Here is a 14,020-nt window from a genome sequence, read left to right on the forward strand (position 1 = left end):
ATTTAACATATCTTTATATTAATATTTAATAGAGTATTATAAGTATAATTAATATACATAATATCATATACACATACATATACATATATGTGTATAATAAGCATTACGTAAATATTATTAATTTTTATATAAACAATAAAACTGAATAATATATAAAAACTAATTTAACATTAAATACATTTAAACACATTTACAATATAATACAATATAATTAGAAATAATCAAGAAAATAATTGAAATCAAGTGCTCACGTAAGAAACAGGTAATTTATAAATAAATAATAAATATATAAAACATTAAAATATGTAAAAAATTATTTTAAATATTTATGATATAATATTGGACATTTAATAAAAATGAGTGTTTTACTGTATTTATATTATATACGTATTGAGCTTCTCGATTTTCTGATTCGAACAAACGGTGAAAAAATTGCATCTGATCGTCCATTTCATGAGAACGTGTTATTAACTTGTAGTGAATACTATATTTTAAATATGGGGGTCTTATATTTTTTCCCGCAAATTCACGTATCTAAAATTAATATTATTTTAATTTTGATTGTTTTATCAATCAAAATTTTGTAATTAATTATCACGAAAAACGAGTTTATTAAATAATTAGCATAAATTATATTGATATACAACATATCTCCGAAAAAAACAGAAAAATACGTATATCATTTACAATATATGATATGTAATACATTGTGATAAAAAATAAGTAATTATAACGAAAATTTCATAATAAAAAAGGTATAAAATTTACCTCGCCAAATAATTGTTTACCAGTATACGCATTATTAATAAGCATATTTAATACCACTTCTATACTGATTTGACTATAAAAAAATTATATATATAGATATATATTTAATTCATATACATATACATATATATGTCATATATGTATGTACATATTTTCATCAGACATAAATCGAAAGATATATCATTCTCAAAAGTTCATAGCATTGTGTTCTCCAGAACATTTGTTTACATTAAAATATATTTATAAGATGTTTTTAAATACCGGAAAAATAAAATTTTTATGATTATAAAGAAAATGATAATAAAAACGTTTAATGTTGAAATATAAACATTGTTAAAAGTGTCAGTGATAATAAACGCATTCATGGAAAAAGAAGTTGAATAAAGATAGAGCCACTTTTACTTAAAGAAATTAACTGAGTAATCTGAAACTAATACGTAAACCAAATTATTAGAATATAAATTATAATTATTAGACGAATTATTAGACTAAGCTAATCCAACAAAAGAGTCAGGCTTTCCATGACTTATTTGCTAAGAGAAACAGATATATGTAAATTTTTATTAACCTTTATTAACCCACTCTCGCGTCCTTCTTTATTTCCTGTTTGACATACAAAATATTTTTGATATGAAGAATTTTGATCAGATATATAAAAACAAATTTTTAAAAAATGTGATTTGTATAGAATTTAGTACATTACACATTTTATAGTAATTTCACCTATCTCTAAATGCCATTTATAACTAAAATCAAAAGTAGTTATCTATTTGAACACTGGTATAACTACTTGTTTTTTTTTTATTTTTCAGTGTTAGTAAACAAAATATATGTTAAAGTTTAAAATTTTTTTTATGCAAATATGTATACAGACGTATAATACAGACATATTTTCAAATATCTCAAATAGATGTGCAAAAATTTGTTTCGCTTTAATATACACATGTTCAAATAATTAATTAATTGTGCCAACTAGATAATATTTATATTGGATGCAATTCTGCGTCACTTCTTAGATCTATAATATTGTTCAGACAAAGTTTAAAATTTGGTCTGGCATTTGCTACACCCCAGCAACGCTGCATCAACTGATATAATGAGGATGGACAATCGAGAGGCATCTGCAACTTGCCTCCCTCGCGTACGTAACTTATCACTTCGAGATTAGATTTTGTTGTAGAGTAAGGTTGCTCACCCAATGATGTAATCTCCCACATTAGTACTCCGAATGACCAAACATCGCTCTGAGAAGTAAATATTCCGTTCGCTAGGGATTCCGGTGCCATCCAGCGAACAGGAAGCAGACCTTCACCTTCCTAAAATAAAATTTTAGCAAAGATAAATATCTTATTCTAATTATCCATTTTTGCAATAAGTATTTTTAAGCAAGAAACTAATATTTTGCATTATACATTTTGTTTACTAATTTTTTGCATTATACATTATATACATATATATTGGAGAAATATATACAAAAATATATGCATAGTCTTCATTTTTCTTAAATTCTATATATATATATATATATATATATATATATATTTTATTAAAGATATATATAATATTATAAAAAGCTATTACAATAGAAAAACACTTTCAAAAAGTTTCATCTTTTTTTATTAATTATATCTACCTTGCGGTAATAGTCATTTCTGTAAATATCTCTAGCAAGTCCGAAATCACCGATTTTGACAATACGATTCTTACGATCTCTCGCAGACACTAAACAATTTCGGCACGCGAGATCTCTATGCACAAAGCGCAGCTCTTCTAAATAGCAACAGCCTCGCGCAACATCTTCGCACATAGCGAGCAAGTCTTGTAGACGCAAAGCGTGTAAATCAGAAGGTTGTAATATTCGACACTCTCTCAAATATTTTAGCAGATCAGTTTCCATTAATTCCAACACGAGTAATGGAGAATCCTCGTCTAAGCAGACAGCTAGTAATCTTAACACATGTTCGTGTCTAAAGTGACTCATAAGCTTAGCTTCTTGCAAGAATTTCTTTTTTTCTTCGACAGAAGCACACTTTTCTAACATTTTTATGGCAACGGATGTCTCTGATCCCGGTTCTTCTAAATCCTTGACATTCCCTTGGTACACCTGCGAAATATTGAAAATTAATGTAACTTTTATTAAATAAGAAAAGATAATTTAATTTTATATAACATTATACATATATATTTTAATTTATTTTCAATAATTCAACGATAAAAAATAAAGTGCATATGTATGTCTCATGAAAATTAGTGTATTACTATTTCTTTTAAAAAGTTGATTTATATATCCGAAAAAATTGTATTCTCATCTTAAGTATATGTCACTTATCTTTATAATATCTTCCAATAAAATAAGCGCTAAAAAGATCCTCTTAATTTAGGAGAGAAAATCTCTAAAGAGATATTCTTTACATGCAAGAATATATACTTGATGAGATGTCTTTTTATCCGTGTATTATTAAAATTATTAATCGATATAACAAAAAACAGTCTTACAAATGGACATTTGTTACTTATTACATGTATATTTAAATGTTTCACATATAATTGAATATATGTTTTATGTGTTTGACATAGTTAAATACACATTTTTGCTTATTATGTTATTATTTTTAATATTAATTGTAAACTTATAAATTTATTATAAATTTAAATAATTTTATTTTATTAATTTTTATTTTAAATTTATTATTAATTTATTATATTTATTTATTGCGGCGCTGAAGTTGCAAAAGAAATTGAAAATATATTCTCAATTTAAAAAATGGAAATATTCTTATCTATTAAGAAGACTTATTAATGCATTTCAAGAAAACAATTTTTTCGGTGTAAGATTGACTAAGAAATGTGTATTTCTCATTTCTACATCTAAACATTAATGACTTAAAATATGACGTTACGAAAAATTTACCAATCCGAATGCGCCGCTGCCAAGGAGTTTCGTTAGTGTGATTTGCTCACGTTTGATTTTAGTCAGCATAAATTTATTTGGATTATAATGCAACGCAGGACTGTATAACGCATTATGCTGAACGTTTCCGATAAGTACCTCATGTAGAATCCTAGTCAAAACTTGCTCGTTATCTTCCTTGCGTTGTCGGTATACTGTTATATAAAGTTATAATATATTTAAATAATATTATGCATTGCAAATTTTAAATTTTGCTCTTTAAACAAATAAATTAATATGTAAGATGTGATTTGCCAGTCGAATTTTTAAAACAAGGTTAAGAATATTTATTGACCAACACTGGCTAAGACTAATTCTTATATTATAAGACTTTATTTTGGGAACAATCTCAATTCGAGATTTATTTCCCGAATCCCCCCTAACCCCCTTAAAGAATTATAGGCGAGAAAAATATAGATCCGAAAGTCGCTGAATCGGGAACCCGAGACCTTTCGCTTGCCGGGCGACTGCTCTCACCAACTGATTGTTGATTGGAATTGTTTATCAAGGCAGAGAAAAGTATAGAATCGAAGGGTCTGAATAGCTCAGTTGGTGAGAGCAGTCGCCCGGCAAGCGAAAGGTCTCGGGTTCCCGATTCAGCGACTTTCGGATCTATATTTTTCTCGCCTATAATTCTGAAAGGGGGTTAGGGGGGATTCGGGAAATAAATCTCGAATTGAGATTATTCTCAAAATAAAGTCTTATAATATAAGAATTAGTCTTAGCCAGTGTTGGTCAATAAATATTCTTAACCTTGTTTTAAATAAGTTAATGTTTTTTGAAAAATCTCTCCACTTATTACATTAATCATAATTTGTAATTTAAAAAATGTGTATCAAATATACTTACAACAATAAATAAAGTAGGAGATGCAGATTACAATAACGATAGCAGCAAGGCTTAACATCAATGTTAGATTATATTGCGTAGCTCGAATTATCGAATCGTCACCTTTGTTACATAAAAATATAGTATTAATTTTTTTGTTTTATTTGAATATTTCTACTTATAATTTTATCATTAAAAATATTTTATTCTTAAAATTATGTAATTCATTTATATGTATGTAAAATAAACAGATCATATTAAAATATCTACATATTATCATATTTGCTTACCAAGTGTTTCAAAAATAAATCTTTCATCAGATGGCCATGTAAAGTTCTCGTATTCAGGATATGTCAGTATTAAACGAAACTTGTATAAAGTTGCCGGTAGCAAGCTTTTTATATAATACGTTACTGTCTTATTATTCGTCTCAAAATTATCTGCGATTTGCCACTTTTGCATCACATCATTTTTGTATTCCAGTACGTAATGGATCGTCAAATTAACGCTAGGCATCCACGAAATATTCATATTGTTTATGTTAACTCCGCTCAAAGTTATATTGTTCGGTTCCGAGTACGTGTACACGGTTTTGGTCAAACTGTCATTATAGAGATTGGTGAAGTTGGCTGGATACACACGTACATATACAAAGTATTTCTGTTCTGGCAGCAACGATTGGATTATAGTAAAAAATTTGTTGTCTACTTTATTATTAATAGATGGCTTTTCTATCGGTTGCGTGCTGTTCACCGAGTTAATTGTTTCCCAATATACTCTATAAGTTACTGTCGCACAATTCAGTTTCGTGGGTAGCATCCAATAAACTGCCGCTATAGTCGGCGTCAGAACCTGAACGTTCACATTTTCTGGTGCATTGAGTTTGCTTTCGTTAGTTCTTAGTATGACTTCCGATCGGAATTGCAGGTCCATCGATAATTGATCAGAGTAAAAATTGCTCACAGCTAGCTTCAGCTTGTATTTTGTAAACGGTGTTAAATTCTGAATTTCATAATGCCGCTCGTATGTCTGCATATAGAATTCATCGAACTTGTTATTAAGGTTATTATACAAACAGCTTACGTAGATGATATATTTAATAGTAGGTATGTTGTTTTTGCATTTGTGCTTGCGATTTGGTTTTGTAAAGTTCAAAACAATACTGTGCGCTGTTATTTTTACTATTGTAATATTATAATTCTTTTCATCAGGCGTAAGGCATTCCGTCCGAGGATATGGTTGTAAGGAGGATGATTTACCAAACGATATTAGAGGATTAAAGTAATCCGTGCTGTTTATTATTTGCACGTGTTTAGATGCGTTTTTTTCACTGTCGACAAGTGCATACTTCTTTTTTAAAATATAAAGATAAAAATCTGATGTATTTGCATAAGGTCCACTTAAATAAATGTTTGTTTTATCATTAATAAAATGTGACACAAAGTTTGCGCCCATTTCAGCAGTTGAAATCGAATTGCATTTATTTGTTTTAATGTTCTCCACAATTAATTCAAGGTTTTTTCTCCAGAATATTAGCGGCTCCTCTGTATTTGTGATGTCAAGCTTAATTTGATAAAAAGTTTTAAAAAATGGTGTTTTGTATGGACTACAGGTCATATCGGTTCTTAAAAAAGATTGCACATTTCTTCCGTCAAGATCCGATTTCATTATTACATACTGTATATATGACTCTGCATCTAACCCTTCTATCCAATATAAAAATCTGGAAAATATATATATTATTATATATGTGTATTATAAAACATAATTTTAAACGTGAAGTTAAAAAAATAATAAGCTTAAGTTCTTACAATTTTATGATAATTAATGATTTTATGATTCTTTATATCTTTATTACAAAATCATATTATATTATTGCAAAATTAGAAAATAATATAAATTCTTAAGTGAAAGACACAAAAGTGTTTATTTTTTCAAGTGAATAAAAGTTAACGTACCCCACAGACGGTTGTACAGTAAAATAAAAATAATTTTCTCTGCTCAAAATTTTATCATATTTGATTGTGCCATTTTGCCACATTGTTAAGTCCAGCTTTATAATGGATTTCCCTGAGACGTCATATTCCATCCAATATAGATTTCTTCCTATCCAATCGATGCACAGAGTGTGTGTATTTTTTTTTAAACTAGTTATTTTCGTAATATTATTTTTATTCATATCCCCTATCATTAACTCTCGTAGTATATAATCATGCTCATCCAATTGGATCCAATAAATTTTATGTTCTGCTACAGAATAAACCACTTCTATTGCATTAACATTGCTATTAAGGGTAAAGAGATTGACGTATGTTCTTGAATCCAGATCCCATATTGCAATAGTATTATTCACTGCAATCAATAATTGAGGTATCGGATTTTCGTGCGTCGTTGATACGTTCATTAAATCTGTATAAGGACCAGCACCAGCTTTAGTATGCGCTCGTACTCGATAATAGTACGTTGTATTAGACTTTAGATTATATTCTGTGCACTCCATTGTAGTTAAAATAGTTTTGTCGTCAAAGATTTGAATCTTTTTTAGGTTCTCGATGAACCAACATTGCACTGTATATCCTTGTATCACTTTGTTTTCAAGTGTAGGTTGATTCCACCTGTTAGATAAAATTTAGCCTTTTCATATTTAATAAATTTTTAACAGTATCAATATTTTTATATTTCTATGTTAAATTTTAGAGAAAAAAGGATATAGACTAAAAACTTAGATTCTTCACCTGAATGTCACAGAAATGTTGATTTTTTCATTTAGAAATCCATTGAACTCTACGAATGTTCTTGGCTCGCTCGGAATTTTTCCTAGAGATTTTAAGATGGTACATATTTATATGTATGTTGAAGTTGATTATCTCGGTAAATTAAAAAAAAAATAATAATTTAACGTGCAACGAAAATAAAGAAAGAAGAAAAAAAATTAAAGATATAAAACAAACAAGAAAAATAATGAAATTGATAGTGTTATCTGAATTTTGCTTTATTTTACATACAGAGTCTACATTGTTTCTCTCTTTTCGACAGAATGCATTTTATATTATCCTTGTTATTAGAAAATGGTTTAATATTTTTTTTTTTATAATTTTTACTCTCTCTTGAATTTACATTTTGCTTACAACTTGTAAATTTTTTGTAAATTTTTTATTAATGTTTTATATATTCATTGCATCTTACCAATAGATTCTGGATTCATGGACATATTTGCAAATGTAACTTCATCTACTTCATTGACTTCACTTCTTATAGTCACGCTTTCAGAATAATTCTGATCCGGCTGGAGATTTTGTAAAATGAGATAATTTTTGTTTTCGGGCATTGGAATATCCTTAATAAAATATAACATATAAAAAAAATAAGTTAGACAGCTAGGCCAGAAATTCCACGGTATCATTAATTATAAATAAAATAGTATATATAAAAATATATATAAATAAGATTACCATAAAAAATAACATCGTATGTCAAAATGAATAAAATAAGCATAAAATTTGTTGTTTTGTAATAATTTTAGCTTGATATTTTATAATTCCATTTCTCATTTATAATGCGTTAAATATTATGTAATTTTATTTCTAAAATATTTATTCTTATTATTTTTCATTATATTTTCTTGCGAAATATCAAACATGATTCTTGTATTAAAAAGAAACTCACGCAGAATAGGCAGAATAAGGATTATTTAATAAGAATTCATAATTGTTTCTTTTTTAATAAATGTTATATGAAAATGTTACTCTCTTCGATTCTTGAAGCGATTTTGCTGATAGTTAAAGTTCATGATTTAGTTTTTTTGCGATTGTTAGTTAACTTTTTAAAATAAGTGAGTTTATTTTGTAATAATCCGTATGTTTTAATTAAAATTTCGATATAATAACGTTTGTATTTCAAGAATAAAAATGTTTAAAATATTTTCATTTATGTGCATGTGTGTGATTATAGAAATTATATTAATTTTTGTACTTAAAATCTTGTCGAAATTCTTTTTGATTATGGTTTTATCTTTTAACCCAAACAAATTCTGGAAAACCTGATACCAAAAACTTTCGATTGACTTTACCACGATATATAAGAATATATATGGCTATATAAATATGGCTATATAAATGGATATACTATGAATATTATATACATACATCAATAAATTTAAACACGGGTAGCTGGTTATTGCTGTTACGTATATTGTCCATTTAACTATTGGCCCTATAAAGTTAACTGATACAATTTGAATTTTATTATACCAATATAGTCGACATTTCTTTATATGTATATAGGACAAATGCAACTATCCTTGATACATCAAAATGACGCTGTCACTTTGAATTAATTTAGTTAAATAAGAATTAATTTACAAGTCTTATTATATCATTAAATAATTATAATTATTTAATAAAGTAAATTAGTTTTTATTACAAATTGATGAAAAATCACATGAAACTCAATTCAAGTGTCATATATATATATATATATATATATATATATATGTTTATGTGTGTGTGTATGTATGAATGTATGTATCAAAATAGTGAAAAATTAACAGAATCTCATTAATATTAATAATTATTATTCTTAAAAATAGGAATAGAAACACAAACATAATACAGTCAAATTTTAATATTTCGTCATAATTAAGTTTAACTATATTTATACATCCATTTAAAAACAAAATAAAATTTTCAAGCTTTATTTATCCTTTCTCATTGCATTATACTTTTTAGTTTTATGTATAGTTTTATTTTATTATACATTTTGTAGTAATATATTATATTACACATGAGTTTGAGTTACTCAAATATACTGCACAATTACTTGTAATAACATTTAATTGTTTTTTAATAGGGCAAAAAAAATTTCTTACTTGCGTAAAAAGATTGTCCGGGACGGTATGATTCTTTGTCAAAATCGCAATAGCTGCTTTCACCAGCATTAAACATTTCAATAAAACGCATAATCTCATCTTAAAGATAATAATTACTTCCTTCGGTGAATGTTGGCGCTCAATTTTTAGTCACCAGTATTGATTTTCTTTTTATTCTATGGATGATTCAGATTTGATCTAATCGACTCGATACTTTATTATGAATCGATGAATTCTTTAGAATCTAGTTTCCGAACCGCGTTACTGTCTTCCAATATTACATTTTAATATATCTTTTTATAATCAATCACAATATATATATCTTAGATCATATGAAGGAATTTTTAGTAAATAGTAATTTTTATAATTTTTCGATGGGAACCAATAACAGCACGAAGCAACACGTATTCACTTGATTGTATCGAAGATAATAATATATTTTTGTTGTAATTTCTTTTAATATTTCGTAAAAAGATAATCAATAAAAAGATAATGGAACAATTTATAAGCAATGCAAAAATTATAGAATTTTAGATTTTCTATCACTTTCACCGCTATTCAAGCATAAAAATATTATCCACATTGAGATATTTGTCATTTCTTGTTTCACTAAAAATATAAAAAATTATGATTACTTTTTCTATGCATATTGTATACTGTATACTATGCATGTTTTTAGAATCCACTATTTGTGCATATTGATGTGTGATGTTTATATGACAGTATATTATTTGAATCAAATAACGCGCATCATTGTCTTTTCTCGTGGCAATCGCAATCGTAACTGACTCCGCAGACTAGACCGATCTGATCATGCTTTATTTGCTGCCCTCTGTTTATGATTCATTTCTCTCTGCTTGATCGATGATACTCACAATCAGTGTTTCTTCCAACAGTTACTTATTCCAACAGTTTTCACGAATAATTATATTCTATATATATATATATATATATATATATATATATATATATCCTATATGAGGCTCATTTTTATAGTAGGGTCCGGTTTGAAATAAAAAAAAGATCTTAACATATAAAAATAATTTATTATAATCAAAAACTTCTACAAGCTTACTTTATTGCAATAAATTTTGTGTTCTGTTATCGAACAAGCGAATTCAAACATCGTATTAAAATAATGATTAAAGAGATTAACGTAGGTTCTTAAATGCAGATCCCATTTGAATACTTTTATGCAATACAATCAATAATTAAGGTATTGGATTTTCGTGCGTCGTTGATACGTTCATTAAATCCGTATAAACGTCTTAAATAGCTGATTTCTGTCAAAAAAATATTAATGAAACGATAATTTGTTAGTTAAATTTTGAAATAATAATATATTAAAAATATTAAGAAAGTAAAATATGTTGTAAAATAATAATATATATTCTTTTTCATTTGATCGCTTTTCTACTTGAAAGTTTTGAAAATTGCGAAATTTAATTACGCTTATATTATTGTTTTTGATACAATCGAATATACTACACTCGTTACATTGTACATTGAGTTTAATCGAAGAAAATATACTATATAGTTTTATAGCTTGATTATATAAATCATTATAATCGATCTTGAAATAGTTTTATCAACTAAGAGTTTTATTAAGTAAGAGAAAACTCAAAATTTATCGAGATACATGGAGGAACATCAATTCGATTAGTGGTATTTAAATCATTGTGAAGATTACATGGAACATTGGTCATAGTCGAGAATCGTATGAAAGCCGATCGAGTATAAAAATATCTACAAGAAGAGAAAATTGTTATGTTAGAAACGTTACAAACATTATGTGTTTTACTAAAACTGTTAACGCTAACGAGAATGACCATAACGTTTTCGTCAGGAAATCTAGGGATTCTGGAGGATCTTTGAAGCTTCGGTCCAAGAAGTTACGAAGAAAAGTATTCTCGTATACTCTAATTTATATACTTTACACAAATAAAAGATTTTTTTCATGAAGAAAATTGAATGTTATATATTGCAGATAATACACTATTTATGTAATTAAAACTGTAAAATACGTAAAACTAAAGAGTTTTAATTTTTAAAAAAATGTATATAAAGTTTATTAATTTTACGTCACACATTCAAAAATCAATGTTATGTAATCAAATTAAAACTTAAAATTTAATTTAATTCAGACAATATATTAAAATTTTTAAACAATATGTATTATTATAATATAATTGTTAGATTTAAAAGAAAGAATTAAAAAAATTAATGATTTCGTTGATTTCATCTTTCTTGTTACTTAATAAGTTTGTGACACATTTACATAAATTGTTTGTAATTTCTAAAACATTTTTATTTCTCTAGATATGTTTAAATTTACTAATTTTTATTTAAAACTTGCAGGGTAAATTATTTTTTATTTAACGAAATTTATATAGAAAATCAGAAAATTTGAGTTAAATAAATTCGCATGTTCAACAGCTACTAAACATCGAAGTGAAAGATTGGTGCAATTGAACTTCGAATTGGGGACAATTAATCAATCTATGAATAATATGCGCAATAAGCTGTCACTTTTGCTATATGTGAGAATTTATATACACTATTTATCACTTAATATATATATATATATATATATATATATATATATATATATGTGTGTGTTATATATGTATGTACATATTTTTATCAGACATAAATCAAAAGTTTATAGCATTGTGCTCTCCAGAAAATTTATATAAGATGTTTTTAAATACAGGAATTTATAAAATTTTTATGATCATGAAGAAAATGATAATAAAAATATATACATATATACCATATATATATATTAAAATATAAACATTATTGAAATTTTAGTGATAACAAACGCACTCGTGAAAAAGAAAGTCAAGTTAAGATAGAGTTACTTATCAGAAGAAATTAATTAATTAATTTGAAACTAATATAAAAACTGAATTATGAGACAAAAGTCCTTCAACAATCGAAGAAAGTCAAGCTCTCATGATTTATTTACTAAGAAAAATAGTTCTTACTTAAAGAAAAAATAGAGAAAAAAATGTCTTACCTGTTTAAAGTTTTAAATAAACATGCAATGCCATAATGAGATAAGTTGGAATCGTTTTTCAAGAAGTCATTTGATTCTTCTCTTAGATAGCATCTATGCAACTAGCGGTTTTACGGAGTACGGAATTCTCTACCACTTTCTAATAAAGCATTGACTTGGCCTAATTAAAAAGCGTTTGTCATTTTCGTGCTATGATACTGAATTAATATGATAATAAATAAAACTTTAATCTGATGATGCTAGAAGTCGGTCCGAGAACTTGGACGTGCTTTATTTGCTGCGCTCTGTATGATTCATTACGCTCTGCATGATCGATGATACTCACAATCAATGTTATTTCCAACAGTTACTTTTTCTAACACAGAGATATTTTTCTTTTAGAATTTACCTTCTTTAGAATTTACCCCAGAAGATCATGGTAATCGTGAGACAATATAGTATGAAAAAATTTTTTAAATATGCTTGATTAATTTTACTATCCTTTTAGTAAAATTAATCAAACATATTTTATATTTTATTTTAATGGATATTATTATTTTTTATTGTGATAAATATTAATCAAAGAAATTTTCATAAAATTATTTTCAAACCATATGGTCTCACGATTATCATGATTTTCAGAGTAAATTCTAAGAAAAAATTTCTCTCTGTGAACAGTTTCCATGAAACTATATATATATAGAATATAATTATTCGTGGAAACTGTTCACAGAGAGTTTTAATTTGTCAATTGCACTGCCTCATATTTAAAATAAAAAATATATTTATATTTACAATCTTCGTGAAAAAAGTGAAGGAAGTGCATAAGGTGTATTTAAAATTATATACAGCCTTACACATATCATAGACCTTTCTTTAAATGAAACAGTAATTCATTAAGTGATTTTTTGATACATGCAAATGATCATAAAATGCTCTTTCCAGAGAAATCGTGATTGAATCGATCGTGCAATTGACATCGATTCAACCAATCATTTCTCGCTGGGTTAATGGTCAAATGTTTAAATTAAAAGATGCGGACAAATATTGTCCCGAAATATAATTAATGCAATAAATAATTGGCAAGTTGAGTTTGCTTGTAGGTATTCTATTCACGTCGATCTATAGTAGCTTCATTCTCTAAATAGGATTGCAAGATAAATTAATTTATGCAAATATATGCTAATAAGAAGTAAGTTTACTATACATTGAAAGCATAAAAATAATATCTATATTATCCAAAATAAATTTAGGAATTTTTACGCTTCAAGAAAGCAATTTTATTATAATACTTTATAATTATAATTTAATATTTTATAATTATAATATTTTATAATTATAATTTATAATTATAAATAATATATTATTTGTTTTTTTATTCTATCGTTTTTCTACTTGTAGATTTTGAAAATTGCGAAAAAAATTTGATTACGCCTGTGTGTGTAACAATTTTTAATACAATTGAATATACTACATACATTTTACTGCGTACATTTTGATCGAAGAAAATGCAGTAATTATTGATTTATCAATTATTTTATAATTCGATCATAAAGATTATTATAATTAATCATGAAATAGAGTTTCACAAAGTAATATTCTGATA

At 26.2% G+C, this 14,020-nt stretch overlaps 1 protein-coding gene across 1 annotated transcript; it reads right to left on the minus strand.

The window, feature by feature from the left end:
* Window positions 1–1,496: 1,496 nt before the first annotated feature.
* LOC145944992 (proto-oncogene tyrosine-protein kinase ROS-like) lies at window positions 1,497–9,960 on the minus strand. The gene is made up of 9 exons (XM_083053743.1): window positions 9,414–9,960; window positions 7,733–7,883; window positions 7,282–7,363; window positions 6,505–7,161; window positions 4,837–6,269; window positions 4,568–4,669; window positions 3,680–3,873; window positions 2,402–2,872; window positions 1,497–2,084 (listed from the first exon to the last, which is right to left on the minus strand). Exons 1-9 carry the CDS (start codon window positions 9,510–9,512, stop codon window positions 1,752–1,754), a joined length of 3,522 nt encoding a protein of 1,173 aa, XP_082909869.1. The 5' UTR covers window positions 9,513–9,960; the 3' UTR covers window positions 1,497–1,751.
* Window positions 9,961–14,020: the final 4,060 nt, after the last annotated feature.

The sequence above is a fragment of the Prenolepis imparis genome, unplaced genomic scaffold, assembly GCF_030444845.1.
Source record: "Prenolepis imparis isolate NDT839.2.m4 unplaced genomic scaffold, iyPreImpa1.0 SCAF_14, whole genome shotgun sequence".
NCBI lineage: Eukaryota > Metazoa > Arthropoda > Insecta > Hymenoptera > Formicidae > Prenolepis > Prenolepis imparis.

Coding starts and splice junctions, on each gene's coding strand:
- LOC145944992 (XM_083053743.1), bottom strand. CDS start 9,512: ATGAGATTATGCGTTTTATTGAAATGTTTAATGCTGGTGAAAGCAGCT. Junction 3,874..4,567: donor CTCCTACTTTATTTATTGTT/GTAAGTATATTT, acceptor TTTATATAACAG/TATACCGACAACGCAAGGAA. Junction 2,873..3,679: donor GCAGCGGCGCATTCGGATTG/GTAAATTTTTCG, acceptor AATATTTCGCAG/GTGTACCAAGGGAATGTCAA.